The sequence below is a fragment of the Equus przewalskii genome, chromosome 10 (assembly GCF_037783145.1).
Source record: "Equus przewalskii isolate Varuska chromosome 10, EquPr2, whole genome shotgun sequence".
Lineage (NCBI taxonomy): Eukaryota > Metazoa > Chordata > Mammalia > Perissodactyla > Equidae > Equus > Equus przewalskii.
Window position 1 is genome coordinate 43095401 of NC_091840.1, and position 17068 is coordinate 43112468.

The 17068-nt window shown below is 34.2% G+C and overlaps 1 protein-coding gene across 3 annotated transcripts in view; it reads left to right on the forward strand.

Moving 5' to 3' along the window:
• TAOK1 (TAO kinase 1) overlaps nt 1-17068 on the forward strand; it is a 149959-nt gene that overhangs the window by 51731 nt on the left and 81160 nt on the right. For all 3 annotated transcript variants that reach the window (XM_070562790.1, XM_070562791.1, XM_070562792.1), the window contains one exon: nt 13396-13617. In XM_070562790.1, coding sequence (XP_070418891.1) covers nt 13486-13617 — 132 coding nt within the window. In that variant the 5' untranslated portion in view covers nt 13396-13485. The remainder of the gene's footprint in view (nt 1-13395; nt 13618-17068) is intronic.

Genomic DNA, 17068 nt, shown 5'->3' on the forward strand with positions numbered 1-17068 from the left:
GTATGCCTTTTACATTTAACCCTAAATAGCTTAATAAATGATAGGCTTTTCTGGTCTATTTTTGTGGAACCAGAAACAAATTAGATCTCATCTGCTGTTTGTAAGATTGTTAGTTTCTTTTTTTACTGTTGTCTTTTAGTAGGAAGGATATAGTAAGTTACTACAATGATATTTTCCTCTAAGAACAGATTAGATATTTTTAAAATATAACCCAATAGCCTGTTGTTGTTGTTTTTTTAAGATTGCACATGTAGTCTCATAGTACCTTTAAGAACTTGTTACAAATGCTTTTATTTTCTAAGCCTGAGGTGTAGTTCATCAGGCTACGGTATTTATTAGTCCTGTTCTTTGGGTATTCATGTACCTAATATTCATGTTCAGCAGACTGGAGAAATTAAGGAGTTTATGATTAGGGTTGCTGTGGAGGGCTCCTCTCTGCTGTTTCTTTTCCAGTAGTTTTTCATGACAGCTTTTTAAAATGGACAAGACTCAAATCAAGTGCCTTTGTCAGTTTTATGTTGATGACTCTGTTGTAGCAATGCTTTGAATAGGTGCAGGACAACCAAGATCGTGCTAATTTTTATAATAAAATACTTTACTGGGGCTGGCCAGGTGTGTGGTGGTTAAGTTCGTGCGCTCCTCTTTGGTGGTCCAGGGTTCGTGGGTTTGAATGTCAGGTGCTGTCCTACACACTGCTCATCAAGCCATGCTGTGGCTGTGTTCCACATACAGAATAAAGGAAGATTGGCGCAGATGTTAGCTCAGGGACAGTCTTCCTCGACAAAAAAACAAAATATATTGTTACAAAAAGAAAGTACTTTACTTTTGGGAATTTGAAGATGTTTAGAAAAGAAGCAATTATGCAATGGATGCTATTAACTCTAGCCTAACAGGGTAATGGTATATTTCAGGAATTTCTAGGTTTATTGGAGTTCCCTTGTTTTTATACATTTTATTTTTCATTTTTTCTGTCTTCTAACAGTCCAGAGAACATGCACAAATGTTGTTGGGTCTTTTTTCTTTATCTTTTTTCCTGATGTAGAAGTTGAACATATGATTATTGTTGAAAATTTGGAACATAAAGAAAGTATAGACTTGTGAATGTTGTTGATAATACTGGCCATAACTACTAAAAATAATCCATAGAATTTTGTTGTATTGCCCTCTTTGCAAAAACTATATTGGTGTATAATTTTTTGTTATTCTTTTTATTATAAAATCAAACATAGATACAGAAAATTTACAAAACAAATAGCTTAATGAATTATTATAAATAAAATTCTCTAGTAACCACTACCTAAGGCAAGAAATAGAACCTTGCCAGTCACTCCAGAATTTCCTCCATATGTCTCATCCCAATCACAACTCATCCTTTTCCCTAAAGTAACCGCTATCCTGACATTTATAATAATCACTTCTGGGTGTTTCTTTATAGTTTTATCATCCAAGTGTGCATCCCTGTACTCCATTATTGAGTTTTGAGAGTTCTCTATATATTTTGAATACAAATCCTTTTTCATATATGTGATTTGAAAATAATTTTTCCAAGTCTTTGGCTTGACTTCTTTTTCTTTTAAAAGTGTCCTTTGCAAGAATAAAAGTTTTTTAATTTTGGTGAAGTCCACATTATCAGTTTTGCCTTTTATGGGTTTTGCTTTTGGTGTCCTATCCAAGAACTCTTTGATAAGGTTATGAAGATTTTCTCTTGTATTTTCTTCTAAACATTTTATAGTGCTAACTTTTTGCATTGAGACAAATGAACCTTTTTGAGTTAATTTTTCTGTAAAGTGTGAGATATCAAAGTTCATTTTTATACATATGGATGTCCAGTTGCTGTGGCACCATTTTTCAAAAAAGATGATCTTTACTGTACCTTTGTCAAAAATCAGTTGACTATGTTTGGATCTATTTCCAGACTTCTATTTTGTTTCATTGGATTATGTGTCTATCTTATCTTTTTATTACTGCCACATCATCTTGATTATTTTGTAGCTTTGTATTAAGTCTTGAAATCTGGTAGTGTGAGTCTCCCAACTTTATTCTACTTTTTAAAAACTGTTTTGACTAATTTGGATCCTTTGCCTTTTCATATACATTTTAGAATCAGTTTATTGATATCTGCAAAAAATTCTCTTGGATTGTGAGTGAGATTTTGTTGAATCTATGAATCATTGACTTTTAGGATCAATTTCGGGAGAATTGACCTCCTAACAGTATTGAATCATTCAGTCCATGAACATGGTACATCTCTCTATTTAGTCAACAGGTTTCTTTCATCAGGACTTTTTGTTTTTCTTGCTATATAAATTCTGCTCGAATATTTTTAGATTTATTTCTAAATATTCCATTTTCTTCCCTTGCTGTTTTGTACGTTCCTTGAGATTTTTCATGTACACAATAATATCAGCAGCTAGAGACAGTTTATTTTTTCCTCTCTATTGTTTCTCTTTTTTTCTTTTTCTTTCCTTATTGCACAGACTGGAACTTCTAAGAACAATGTTGAATAAGAGTGATTAGAGTGTTTCTAATCTTTAGAAGAAAGCTCTCAGTCGTTAATCATTATGTCTGATGTCATCTGTAGGTTTTTTGTAGACACCCGTAACCCAGTTAAGGATCTTTCCTTCTATTTCTAGTTTTTTGAGAGTTTTTATCATGAATAGATGTTGAATTTGGCAAATCCTTTTTCTGCCTCTGTTGATATGATCATGTGTGTTTTTTTCCTTTGTTAAGAATGGAGAATTACTTTGATTTCCAAACGTTGAACCAGGCTTGTATTTCTGAGATAAACCCTACTTGGTTGTAATGTGTCATTTTTTTTTTTTTTTGAGGAAGATTAGCCCTGAGCTAACTGCTGCGAATCCTCCTCTTTTTGCTGAGGAAGACTGGCCCTGCACTAGCATCCATACCCATCTTCCTCTACTTTATATGGGGGACGCCTACCACAACATGGCTTACCAAGCAGTGCCACGTCCGCACCCGGGATCCGAACCAGTGAACCCCGGGCCACCAAAGCAGAATGTGTGCACTTAACCGCTGCGCCACCAGGCCAGCCCCCTAATGTATCATTTTTATATATTGCTGGATTTGATTTGCTAGTATTTTGTTGAGCATTTTTGCTGTTATGTTCATGATATTTTTTTTCCTTAAGCACATTTATTGAAAAGACTATGCTTTCCTCACTGCTACTGCTCTATGTTATATTTCACTCCACATACATCTTTATTGTTACAAACTAAATGTTTGTGTCCCTCCAAAATTCATATGTTGAAGCCCTAACCCCCAATGTAATGGTATTTGGAGATGGGGCCTTTGAGAGTCAAGTAGGGTTAGATAAGGTCATGAAGTAAGGCCCCTGTCTGATGGGATTAGTGCCCTTATAAGTAGAAACCCAGAGAGCTCATCTCCCACTCACTCTCATCCTCCCCCCTTCTAGACTCCACTGAAATGGTTTATATGTAAATCCTTGCATCATTATCTCATTGTATTAATTATTCTAGTCCTATAGTAGGTGTTGAGATCTGGTAGCATAAGTTTTCCAAGTTTTTTTTTAAGATTCTCTTGGCTAATCTTGCCCCTTTGCATCTCCATGTAAATGTTAGGATCAGCATTTTAATTTCCACAAAATTTTATGGAGGGATTTTTATCAGAATTGAATTAAACATATAGATTAATTTAGGAAGAATCTGCCTTTTTAGAATATTTAGTCTCCAGTCCATAAAGATAGTGTGTCCCTCCATTGATTTTAGTCTTCTTTTATTTCTCTCAGCAATGTTTATAGTTCCCTGTGTAACAATCTTTCACATATTTTGTTAGACTTTTTCCTGGTTATTTGATGGTTTGATGCTACTTTAAATGGTATTTTTAAGTTTTGTTTTTTAATTTTTTTGTGGCTGATACATAGAGATGTAATGGATTTGGGGGCTATTGGCTGTGTTTAGAGACCTTGACAAATGCACTCATTGATTATAATAGTTTACTTGTAGATTGTAGGGGAGGTTCTAAACAAAATGTCATTTCCACCTTTCAAATCTTACATTTTTTCTTTTTCTTGCCTTGTTACATTGTCTATGAATTTCAGCACAAAATTAAATAGAAGTGGTGATAGTTGTCATCCTTTTCTCATTCTTGATCTCAAGAGGAAAGTTTTCAATATTTCACCATTAAGTATGATGTTTGCTGTAGGTTTTTGTGGGTACTTTTTGTCGTATTAAGGAAGTTTCATTTTCTTCTTTGCAAAGCGTTTTTATGATTAATTATGTTAAATTTTATCAAATTATTTTTATGCATCTGTTGAGAATATTATATGAGGTTTAATTTTATTCTATTAATGTGGTTAATTATATTGACTGATTTTTAAAGTTTAAATCAACTTGCATTCCTAGAAAAAAATCCAAAATTAGTCATGATGTAATATCCTTTTGTATATATCACTGGCTTTGGTTTGCTATGATTTTGTTCAGCATTTTTTTTTAACTTTTTATTAAGATTATGATAGTTTACAACCTTGTGAAATTTCAGTTGTACATTATTGTTAGTCATGTTGTAGGTGCACCACTTCACCCTTTGTGCCCTCCTCCCACCCCCCCTTTCCCCTAGTAACCACCAATCAGTTCTCTTTGTCTATATGTTTAACTTCATCCTATGAGTGGAGTCATACAGAGTTCATCTTTCTCTATCTGGCTTATTTCACTTAACATAATACCCTCAAGGTCCATCCATGTTGTTGTGAATGGGACGATTTTATCCTTTTTATGGCTGAGTAGTATTCCATTGTATGTTCATGATATCTTTTGATATTATGTTCATGTTGGTCAGAAATTTTCATTTTTCTTTTTTTGGTAGTGTTCTTGTCTGATTTTGATAGGATCATGATGGCCTCATAAGATGATTTGGGAAGTATTCTTCTTTTTTAAGTTTGAAGAGATTATATAGAACTGATATTATTAGTTTCTTTAATGTTTGGTAGAATTTGATAGTGAAACTGTCTAGTTTCACTGACTGGAGCTTTCTTTGTGGAAATATTTTAAACTATGAATTTAACTTCTTTAGGGTGCATATAACTATTCAGATTATCTGTTTCTTCTTGAGTGAGTTTTGGTAGTTTGTATCTGTCAAGTAATTTGTCTATTTCATCTGTATTGTCAAATTTATGAGCTTAGAGCTGTTCATTGTATTTCCTCGTCCTTTTAATGTCTTTGGGTCTATAATAATGTCCCCTTTTGATTTCTGTTCTTGGTAATTTGTGTCTACTCTCATTTTCTTTGGTTAGTTTGCCAGGGATCTTTCCATTTTCTTCCTCCCCCCCCCCCCCCAAAGAACCAGCTTTTGGTTATATTGATTTTTCTCTATTGGCTTTTTGTTTTCTTTTTTTTTTTTTTTAAGAATTGGCACCTGGGCTAACAACTGTTGCCAATCTTTTTTTTTTTTTTTTTTCCGCTTTATCTTCCCAAACCCGCCCTGTACACAGTTGTACATCTTAGTTGCATGTCCTTCTAGTTGTGGGATGTGGGATGCCGCCTCAACGTGGCCTGACGAGCAGTGCCATGTCTGCGCCCAGGATCCGAACCCTGGGCTGCCACAGCGGAGCACGTGAACTTAACCACTCAGCCATGGAGCCAGCCCTGGCTTTTTGTTTTCTAATTTCCTTGATTTCTACTCTGCTCTTTAGTATTTGCTTGTTTATATTTATTTTTTATTTTATTTGCTTTTCTCTTTCTACATTCTTAAGATGGAAGCTTAGATTATTGATTTGGAATCTTTCTTTTTTTCCCTGATACAGCATTTAGTGCTTTAAATGTCCATATAAGCACTGCATTAGCTGTATCCTACAAATTTTATATTATATTTTTATTTTCACTAGATTCATGTTCTTTTCTAATTTTCCTTGAAACTTCTTTATTGACCCAGGTTTACTTAAAAGCGTATTATTAATTTCTAAATTTTGTGGCTTCTTTTTTTAAAGTTAATTTTCTCTTACTGATTTTAAGTTTTAATTAAATTGTCAGATAACATATTTTGTATGAATTGAAATTTGTTATAGTTATTATGGGTTGTTTTACCGCCCAAAATGATCTTAGTGTGAATATCATATGTGCACTTGAAAAGAATGTATATTCTGTTGTAAGATGGAGTATTCTAGTAATATCGTTAGGTCTGGTTGGTTGATAGTGATGTTCTATATATCTTTAGGCTACTTTTTCTTTATTTTTTTAATGTTTTGTTTATTATTATTTTTTCAAGATTGGTACCTGAGCTAACAACTGTTGCCAATCTTTTTTTTCTTCTTCTTCTCCCTAATGCCCCCCAGTACATAGCTGTGTATTCTAGTTGTGAGTGCCTCTGGTTGTGCTATGTGGGATGCCACCTCAGCATGGGTTGATGAGTGGTGCCACATCCATGCCCAGGATCCAAAATGGTGAAACCTGGGCCACTGAAACAGAGCCCACGAACTTAACCACTCGGCCACAGAGCCAGCCCCTAGACGACTATTTCTTTAAATTTCTGAGAGAAGTGTTGGGAGTTTCCCAGTATAATTAGAGGCTTATCTTAGTTCATTTTTCGCTTCTATCAATCTTTGCTTCATGTACTTTGAAGCTCTTTTGTCAGGTGAATACAAATTACGGATTTGATAAATGGAATCATATCATTATGTAATGTCCCTCTTTATCCCTTATGATTTTCCTGCCTCTGAAGTCTGTTTTGTCTGACATTAATATAGCCACTTCAGCTGTCTTTCAATATTTTGCATTTCTTTTGGAGCAGGTCTGCTGGCAACCAGATTATCTTAGTTTTCCTTTATCTAAGAATCTCTCTTTTTTTGCTTTCATTCCTGAACAAGACTTTTGCTAGATAAAGGATCCTAATCTGGGTTGGCAGTTCTTTCCTTTCATCACCTTAAAGATATTATTCTGGGGCTGCCCTGTGGCCAAGTGGTTAAGTTCGGGTGTTCGGTGGCCCAGGGTTTCACCAGTTTGGATCCTGGTTGTGGACATGGTGCCACTTGTCAGGCCATGGCTGAGGTGGCATCCCACATAGCACAACCAAGGGCACTCACAACTACAATATACAACTATGTACTATCTTTGCTTTTTAGCTTTTTGATTATGATGTATCTAGACCTAATTTTCTTTGAATTTGTCCTATTTGGGGTTTGCTGAGTTTCTTGAATCTCTGATTTTATGTCTTTTGTCAAATATGGGAAGTTTTCTGCATTACTAAAACATTTTTTTTCTCTACCAATTACTTTTTTCTCTCCTTATAAACAACACCAATGATGTGAAACTTAGACAATTTGACATTGTTCCACAAGTCACTAAGGCTCTGTTAATTTTTTTCAATCTTTTTTTCCTCTCTATTCTTCAGTTTAGATAATTTCTATTGCTCTATCTTTAAGTTTACTGACTCTTCTGTCGTTTCTGTTCTGTAGTTGAGCCCATGCACTGATTTTTTAAATTTCTGATACTGTATTTTTCAGTTCTAAATTCTCCATTTGGTTCTTTTTTATAGTTGCTATTTCTCTGCTAAGAATTTGTCTTTCCAATTATTTCAAGAGTGTTAACCATTACCTCATTTATTATGGTTATAATAGCTGCTTTAAGTCTTTATGTGATAATTCCAAAGTAGTCACCTCAAAGTAGGCGTCTGTTGGTCCTCTTTTCTTTTGATAATTTGTTACATTTTCCAGTTGTGTGTGTGTGTGTGTGTGTGTGTTTATTTGTTTTTGCATGTGGAGTAATTTTGGATTTTATCTTGGACATTTTGAATATAATGTTGTCATTTCTGGGTCCTGTTAATATCCTTTGGAGAATGTTGATTTGTTTTAGCAGACACCAGCTAGTTTAGATGGTACGTTCTTTCTCACTTTCTGTGGGTGGTGGTTCTAATACCAGTTCTATTTTCAAAATCTTCGCTGTGCTCTTTGAGTTTGCCCTGCCATGTGCCTCCCAGTGATAGTATGGGACTTGGGCAGTGGTTTATATCATAGATTAGTTCTCTTTAGTGTAGCAAAGGCTTTTTGAGTCTGTTTTATACAAGCACAAACCAGTATTTGTATCGGTTTATACACAGAATAAGGGGATTGCTTTTCCAGCTCTCCCCTCTCCACGATTTCCCCCATACTCTTCAGTTTCCAGTGGCCTTTTCACAGTGCCTTTTACTAGAAAGACAGGTTTCTCTCAGAGCTTTTAGACCTCTGCATTTTACAGTTCCTCATAACTAGGGTTCCCCTTAGGTAAAGTAGTGGAAGAAGAGAAAGGAGGGAAAAAATAATGAGAATTCCTCTCATACTTTTTGGACTACAGGGGCCCTGTTTCCTAGTTTTTCTGACAAGAGAGAGAGGTTTTTCTCACGAGGTTTTCTGTTGCTGGGGCCGTGCAGTTCTATGGCTGAGAAGAGACAAAAGAAACGGGGAAAAAAAGGCATTTTTCTACCACAGTCTCTAGATCGCAGGATCCCCTTTTCCTGGTCCTTTGGATGGACAGGAGATTTCTTTAAGGGTTTCCTTGTCAGCACCTTCAACATAGTTCTGCAACTCAGGCTGCTCTTAAGTCAAAGCCTGGAGATAAAGGTGGAAAATGGAGTCAGAAAACTCATGGCCATACCCTTTATTCTTCAAGTTTTGACTTCTTTCCCCAGTTGTTATTACCTATTTATGAAATGTTGATATATGTCCTTTGGTCATTTATATGTTGATGGATTGGCTACTGTCTGAGTGATTTGAATCATATCTGTATATTTAACAAGTATTAACTCTTAATTGTGTTTGCTCCGGATATTTCAGTTTTTGTGTTTGACTTAATTTTTTTGACATACAAAATTTTTAAATGCATTAGTCTTTTGTGAGTTTAAAAAAACGTTAATAGCCTTTTTGATGTTTTCCCTTGTAAGAGTCTGTATTCTTTTAATTTAAAAAATATTCTATTTTATTTTTCTCAAATTTAAAGTAAAAGTTAAAGTAAAATTTCTTAGAATTATAAATGTGGTTGATATAAAAATTCAGATAATACAGATGTCTAGGCTAACAAGTAATGTTCTTCACAGCCCTGCTTGCTTTATGAGAGAAAATATTAACATTTCAATACATATCCTTCCATACCTTATTCATAAATTTGTACTCTATATATCTATCACTTAGATTTTAAGCCATTTATTTAATTTTTTAAAGTTGCTAGTTGAGAGATAATTTACATACAGTGAAATACATCCATTTTAAGTCTACAGTTGAGTTTTGACAAGTGTATACACTTGTGTAGTTCACTACCCCAATCAAAGATAAACAGAGCATTCTGTCACCTCACAAAGTTACTGTGGGCCCTTTTGTAGTCAGTTACCCATTTCTTCCCACTACCGGCCCCAGGCAACTGTGGATCTACCACTTTAGACTAGTTTTGCCTACTTGAGAATTTACTAGGGGAATCACACAGTATGCATTCTTTTGTTCCTGGCCTCTTTTGCTGAGCATAATGCTTTTGATATTCAGCCATGTTGGTGCATGTATCAGTAGTTTATTCCTTTTTATTGCTGTGAATAGTATTTCATTGTGTGACTATACCACAATTTTATTATACATTTGTTTGTTGATAGATATTTTATATTTGCAGTTTGTGCTTATTATGAATAAAGCTGCTGTGTACAAGTCTTTTTGCATGCCTGTGTTTTCATTCCTTTTGAGTAAATGATAACTAGTTAAGGAGCTGCTCCATCATGGAGTAAATCTTTATTTAGCTTGATAAGCATGTGTTAAACAGTTTGCCAAAATGGTTGTACCATTTTACACTCCCATCAGCAATGTAATGAGTTTCAGTTCCTCCCTTTGTAAGTATCTTTTGTATGGATTCCTTTGAATGGGAGGTTTGTGTGAAATGGTAAGTGCTTAAATGAACTTGCTAGATTTTTCTTCATAGGGTTTGTACTGTTTTTGCATTACCACTACTAATGTATGAAAGTATATATTTCCCTTACATCCCATAATCAGCATGTAGTGACTTTGCCATTCTGATAGGTACAAAATGAAATCTTAGTATAGTTTTAATTTGTATTTCTCACTTTGTGTGATGTTGAACATATTTTCATATATCTAATGGTTGTTCCTCTTTTTTTTCTGTGAACTACCCATATCTCTGCTGAGTTGTTGTTTATTTCTTTGCTGTTTTTAGAAACTCTTTATATATTAAGGATATCAGGTTGTCTTTTTTGTTTTTTTGTTGTTTTTTTTTTGCAACTCTACATAGTAGGGATATTAACCCTTTGTAAACATAAGTTTCAAACATTTTTCCCAAGCCTATCATCTATCTTTTTGTTTGAACTGTCTTTTTCCATGGCCCCTCCTCCCAAGTTTGCTTTTTTTTTTTGTGAGGAAGATTAGTCCTGAGCTAACATCTGCTGACAATCCTCCTCTTTTTGCTGAGGAAGACTGGCCCTGAGCTAACATCCGTGCCCATCTTCCTGTACTTTATATGTGGGACACCTACCACAGCATGGCTGGCCAAGCGGTGCCATGTCCACACCTGGGATCCAAACCAGTGAACCCTGGGTCGTCAAAGCAGAATGTGCCAACTTAACCGCTGCACCACTGGGCCGGCCCCCCAAGTTTTCTTTTTTATATTGTTAAATATATCAATCTTTTTCTTTATTATTTTGGATTTGGATCATAGTTAAGAAAGTTTCTTTACTTCTTGATTACAGAGGAACTTACTCACATATCCTTCTAGTACTTGTATAGTTTCATTTTTTATATTTGTATTTCTGACCCATATATAATTCTGATGTTCAGTTTGAGGAACAGGTGTTGTTTTATTTTTTTCCAAATAGCTATTAGCATCTTCTAACACTTATTTTTATCAAATTCACTTTATCCTCTTTGATTTGAGATGTCTCTTTAAGCCACTTAGCAGTAATGTTTATATAAGATATGTGATAGGGATATAATTTTTGTAATTTTTTCCAAATGGGTTCTCAGTTTTCTTAACATTTATTTCTTCTTCTTTAATTCTATACTAAATTCCAAGATACACATACATGGATTTGTTTCTGTACTTTTAGATTGTTGATTTACTTGTCCTATTTTTAGTATTCTAGTGATGGCAATGGTTTTGTGTTATATTTTGGTATTTGGTAGAGCAAATGTTCCAATTCCCCCATTTCTTGTTTCTCTGATTTTCTGGAGGGTGCTGCTTATGAATTTACTTCATTTCTCTACTGTCAACTTTAATATTGTGCATAATATAGTCTTGTATACTATTTGTTCAATATATATTTGTGGAAGTAAAATCATTTTTAGGGGTGGTATGGAGAGAAGAATTAAGTGTATTCTTTTAAAGATTTTTTTTTTTTTCCTTTTTCTCCCCAAAGCCCCCCAGTGCATAGTTGTATATTTTTAGTTGTGAGTCCTTCTAGTTGTGGCATTTAGGATGCTACCTCAGCATGGCCTGATGAGCAGTGCCATGTCCATGCCCAGGATTCGAACTGATGAAATCCTGGACCGCCGAAGCAGAGCACGTGAACTTAAGCACTCAGCCATGGGGCTGGCCCCCTAGTGTATTCTTTTAGTTCAACAAATGTTTATGTAATATTAACTGTAAGAGATAGGGTGTAGGATATAGAGAACTAATATAAAGATGAATGAGATGCATTGTGCCTACCTGTTTAGCAGAGAGAGAAATAATTGCAGTATACTATAGTAAACGCTTCAGGATGTTTTGGAGCATGAAGAAAGAGTGACTAGCTCTTCCTACTAGAGTTAAAACTTTATAAACATTATTACGTTTAATCTAAATCTTGAAAGATTTTGAGTGGGAATTTGTTAGGCAGGTAAGAAAGAAGATGCAAATCATGGAACTGATTAGAAAATTTTAACGTAAAATAATTCTTATAATAAGGGTCATTGTAACTTGATCATTCAAAATTCTTAAGTTTTAAGGTAACACTGAAGATTTTTTAATAAGTAGATTAGTTGAATAGTAACGCTTTGTATGGAATTTAGTTCAAGCTCTTCATTTTAGTAGTGAGAAGTTGTGACTTTCCTGTGATCACATATTCTTGGAAGAACTGTAATTGAACCACTTTGTTCCAGGGAACTTCCAGAGCAGGGAAATTGGTAAAAGTATATGGGGCAGCGTTAAAAGTATGTTAGAAATGGAATACAGATTAACAATTTAAGGGTTTTTATTGCAATGTAGTGTAAATTTAGAGAGGTACAAAAGACATGTAAATATGTTTTACATAGTTACAAAGAAGTTTTCTAGCAAGAATTAAAATTGGTTCAGTTGACTTCACTAAAAATGAGACAGGTAGGTAGTTACCTGCTTAAAAGTTATATAAAGAGTATGGGGAGGATTGGATAGAGCTTTATTTTTCTCTCAGGAGTCTAATGAAATCAATTTTGGAGTGGTTTTTCTGTTTATTATTTTTTTAATTGGTGAATTTAAGCAGGTTAAAACAGCTAACATTTAATGTAGTTCTTACTATGCCTGAGTACTAGTCTATGCTTACGTTTATTAACTCATTTAACCCTTACAACTACTCTGTAAATTAGGTTATTATTTTCATTTTACAGATTAGGAAAATGAGGCTACCCAAGCGTAGCTTGTAAATAATGTTGCTAGGATTCATATCCAGGCAGTGTCATGCCAGAACCCAGGTTCTGAAATTTCTCAATTATGACAGCCATTTTTAAAATCGGGTAATCTCATATAAAGGAACTAATAGCAGAAACACCAGGGAATTTACTGCTTATCTGTAGTATCTACTTATCTAATGAAGCGGATTTGAGAAAGGCTGTATTTTAATGTGAATCAGGTTTATGGGGGAAGAAGTTGTCTGCATTAAATTCATTACTTTCTCCCATTGTGGTTTTCTTTGGAATGTCTGTGTTAGAGTTGACTAAACACTGGCATGTGGTATCTGAAAGGAAAAGAATGCTTAGGAATTACATCTTTTGTGTATTTTCTTATATTTGAAGGTCATTAATAGACGGAAATATTCCTCTTAGAAACATACTGTGGGTACATCTTGAGTTGTGCGTGATGTTAATTGTCTGTGTATATTATCATCTCTTCTGCTGATGGACTCACTGCATCAGGATTAGATAAATCTTTAAGCACTGATACAGAAAGCCTTCCAAGATATAAAGATTTATTTAATTTTTAAAAATCTATGTGTAAGTATATACTTCTATACTATGTGTAGTAGGCATTTTCTTGTTTTAAGCACCACATGTGATTGTGATGATGAGCCAGGTTTAGGAACTACTGTGCTAGTAGACCTCACTTCCTTCTCAGTGAAATTCTAGGCCTGAGGTAATTTTGTATATGCTGACAGCAAATGGTCTTATACTAATTGTTCTTAGCAGCTTGTGCTTTTCCTGACTTTTTTTCTTTTCTTATTTCTCTACAATAGTTTATGCCAACGTGGCTTCATTCATACAGATGAACCAAGGATTGGGATAGCAGTACAAAATTAGAATCAGAGAGCTGATTGCCCAGCAGGATGCCATCAACTAACCGAGCGGGCAGCCTGAAGGACCCTGAAATTGCAGAGCTCTTCTTCAAAGAAGATCCAGAGAAGCTCTTCACAGATCTCAGAGAAATTGGCCATGGAAGCTTTGGAGCAGTGTATTTTGTAAGTGTTAAAGGCTTAATGTCAGTGACCAGCATTTACTTAATATCCAGTACTGGCAGAGTGAAAAACAATCATATAAACAAATATGGGCCATATTCCATTTTATAGTCACTTGCATAGGTTTGAGTATTATAGTATGAAAGTAGATAGTTTTATTTGTTGAGCTGCTTGGATTGTTGAAAACATGGGAAAGAATATTATTTTACTTTAACTTACATGTTTAGAATTTTCAGCAAACTGTTTTTAGAAGTCTTATGACTTGTATTGATATGGGATTAAATATTGCAGAACACTGACTTCTGTAAAGACCCATACAGAGTCAGTTTTAGTGTTGTAGAATCTAAGATTATTATTTGGGTAGGTACCAAAGTCTTTTCCTCTTGTGTGTATTTTATGCTAAAAAAAATCGTCAAATTTGCCATTTTAACTTTTTTTAAGTGTACAGTTTGTGGCATTAATTACACTCTCCGTGTTGTACAGCTATTGCCACTATCTGTCTTCAAAACTTTTTTATCACCCCAACTGAAACTCTGTATCCATTAGCAATACCTCATTTCCCTCCCCACCCAGCTCCTGGTAACCTCTAACCTATTTGTTATTTCTATGAATTTGTCTGTTCTGGATATTTTATATAAATCGAGTCATACAATATTTGTACTTTCATGTGTAGCTTATATCACTTAGTACAATGTAAAGCATAATCACTTTGCAGGTCATCCATGTTGTCGCATAAAGTACTTCATTCCTTTTTATAGCTGAATAATATTTCATTGTATGTATATACCATGATTTGTTTATCCATTCGTCTATTGTTGGGCTTTAGATTGTGTTCCCTTTTTGGCTATTGTGAATAAATGCTACAATGAACATTGGCATACAAGTATCTGTTTGAGTCCGTTTTCAAATTTGAGTATGCACCTAGGAGTGAAAATACTGGACCACATGGTAATTCTGTTTCACTTTTTGAGGAACTGCCAAACTGCACTATAGTGGCTGCACCATTTCTGTTCCCACCAGTAATGTACTAGAGTTCCAGTTACTCCACATCCTTGCCGATGCCTGTTATTTTGATTGTAGTCATCCTACTAGGTGTGAAGCGGTATCTTCTGATTTTGATTTGCATTTCCCTAATGACTTTATAATAATGTTGAGCATCTGTTCATATGCTTATTGACCATTTGTATGCCTTATTTGGAGAAATGTCTATTCAAGTCCTTTGCCCAGTTTAAAATTTGGGTTGTCTCTTTGTTGTTGAGTTGTAATGGTTCTTTATTCTGAATATTAAATTCTTATCAGATATGTGATTTGCAGATATTTTCTCCTCTAGTTTGTCTTTCACTTTCTTGATGATGTCCTTTGATGTACAAAAGTTTTACATTTGAATGAGGTCCAATTTATTTTTCCTTTTGTTGCTCGTACTTTTGATGTCATGTCTAAAAATCCATTGCCGCATCCAAGGTCATGAAGATTTATCTGTATGTTTTCTCTTAAGAGTTTTATGGTCTTGGCTCTTAGGTTAGGTCATTGATCCGTTTTGAGTTAATTTTTGTGTGTGTTGTGAGGTAGAGGTCCAACTTCATTCTTTTGCGTGTGGAAATCCAGTTGTCTCAGTACCATCTGTTGAAGAGACTATTCTTTCCCCATTGAATTGTCTTGACATCCTTGTCAGATCAGTTGGCCATATCGTATACATTTATTTCTGAACTCTCAGTTCTATTCCATTTGCCTATATATCCATCTTTACGCTGGACTATGCTGTTGATTACTGTAGTTTTGTAGTAAGATAGAGATCAGGAATAACTTCCTTACTCTTTTTAAGGATAGTTTAGGCTGTTTCTAGCCCCTTGTGATTCCATATGAATTTGAGGATTGGCTTTTCCATTTCTGCAAAAACAAAGCCATTGGAATTTTCATAGGGGTTGTTTAAATCTGTAGATCGTGTTTGATGGTACAGTCATGTGCTGTATGATGACTTTTTGGTAAATGCTGGACTGTATATACAATGGTGGTCCCATGAGATTAGTACCATATAGCCCAGGTGTGTAGTAGATTATACCATCTAGGTTTGTGTAAGTACACTCTTTGATGTTTGCACAGTGATGAGATCGCCTATTGACACGTTTCTCAGAACATATCCCCATTGTTAAGCAACACATGACTATTTCCTTCCTTCTTCTAGCTTTAGGCTTACTTAGTTTGTTCTTTTTTTCCCTAATTCCTTAAGTTGTAAATTTAGCTTGTTAATTTGAGATCTTTCTTGTTTTTTAATGTAAGTATAGCTATAAGTTTCCTCCTGAGCACCACTTTCACTTGGTCCCATAAGTTTTGATATATTGTATTTTTGTTTTCATTCATCTGTAAGTATTTCTAATTATCTTTGTGGTTTCTTCTTTGATTCGTTGGTTGTTTAAGAGTGTGTTGTTTAATTTCCACAATTTTGTGAATTTTCCAGTTTTCCTTTTTTGTTAATAATTTCTAACTTCATCTCATTTTGTCAGAGAAGATTCTTTGTATGATATCTATCTTTTAAAATCTATTGATACTTGATTTGTGGCTTAACATATGCTCTATCCTGGAAAATGTCCCATGTGCATTGAAAACAATGTGTATTCTCTTGTTGGGTAGAATGTTCTATGTATGTCTATTAGATCTAATTGGTTTGTTGTTTTAAGTCTTGTATTTCCTTACTTATCCCCGTCTGGTTGTTGTCTCCATTATTATGAGTGGGGTATTGAAGTCTCCAATTATTATTGTAGAATGGTCTATATCTCCCTTCAATTCTGTCAGTTTGTGCTTCATATATTTTAATGATGTATCATTAGGTGCATAAAAGTTATAATTGTTATAACTTCTTGCTGTATTGAACCTTTATTAATATATAATGTCCTTCTTTGTCTCTTGTAACCTTTTTTGATTTAAAATCTTTTGATTTACAAGTCTCTTTGTGGACTGAATTTTTCATTTCTCTTAAGTAAATACCTAGGATGGAATTGTTGGATCTTAGGGCAGATGTGTGTTTAGTTTTATGACTAATTGCCAGACTTTTTTCATTAAGAAGTAGAAATTTTACACTCCCATAAACAGTGTATGAGAATTCTGTTTGCTCCATATCCTCTCTAACATTAGGTGTTGACAGTCATTTTTTTTTTTAATTTTAATATATTTTATTTAATTCAATATATCCAGATTTTATCATTTCAACATGTAATCAATACTTAAAAAGTATTAATGAGATATTTTACTTTTTTCATACTAAATTTCTGCAAAATTTGGTGTGATTTTACACTTCCTATATTTTTTAATTCAGATACTAAATTTTCATTCAAAAAACTTGCTCTGTATTTAGATTTCATAAAATTTACATTTGAAAAAGTAAATTCACATACCCAAGTTATTCCAAGCATACTTAAAAGTTTTCCAGTAACTGAGTTGAGAATCGATATTTAAATTA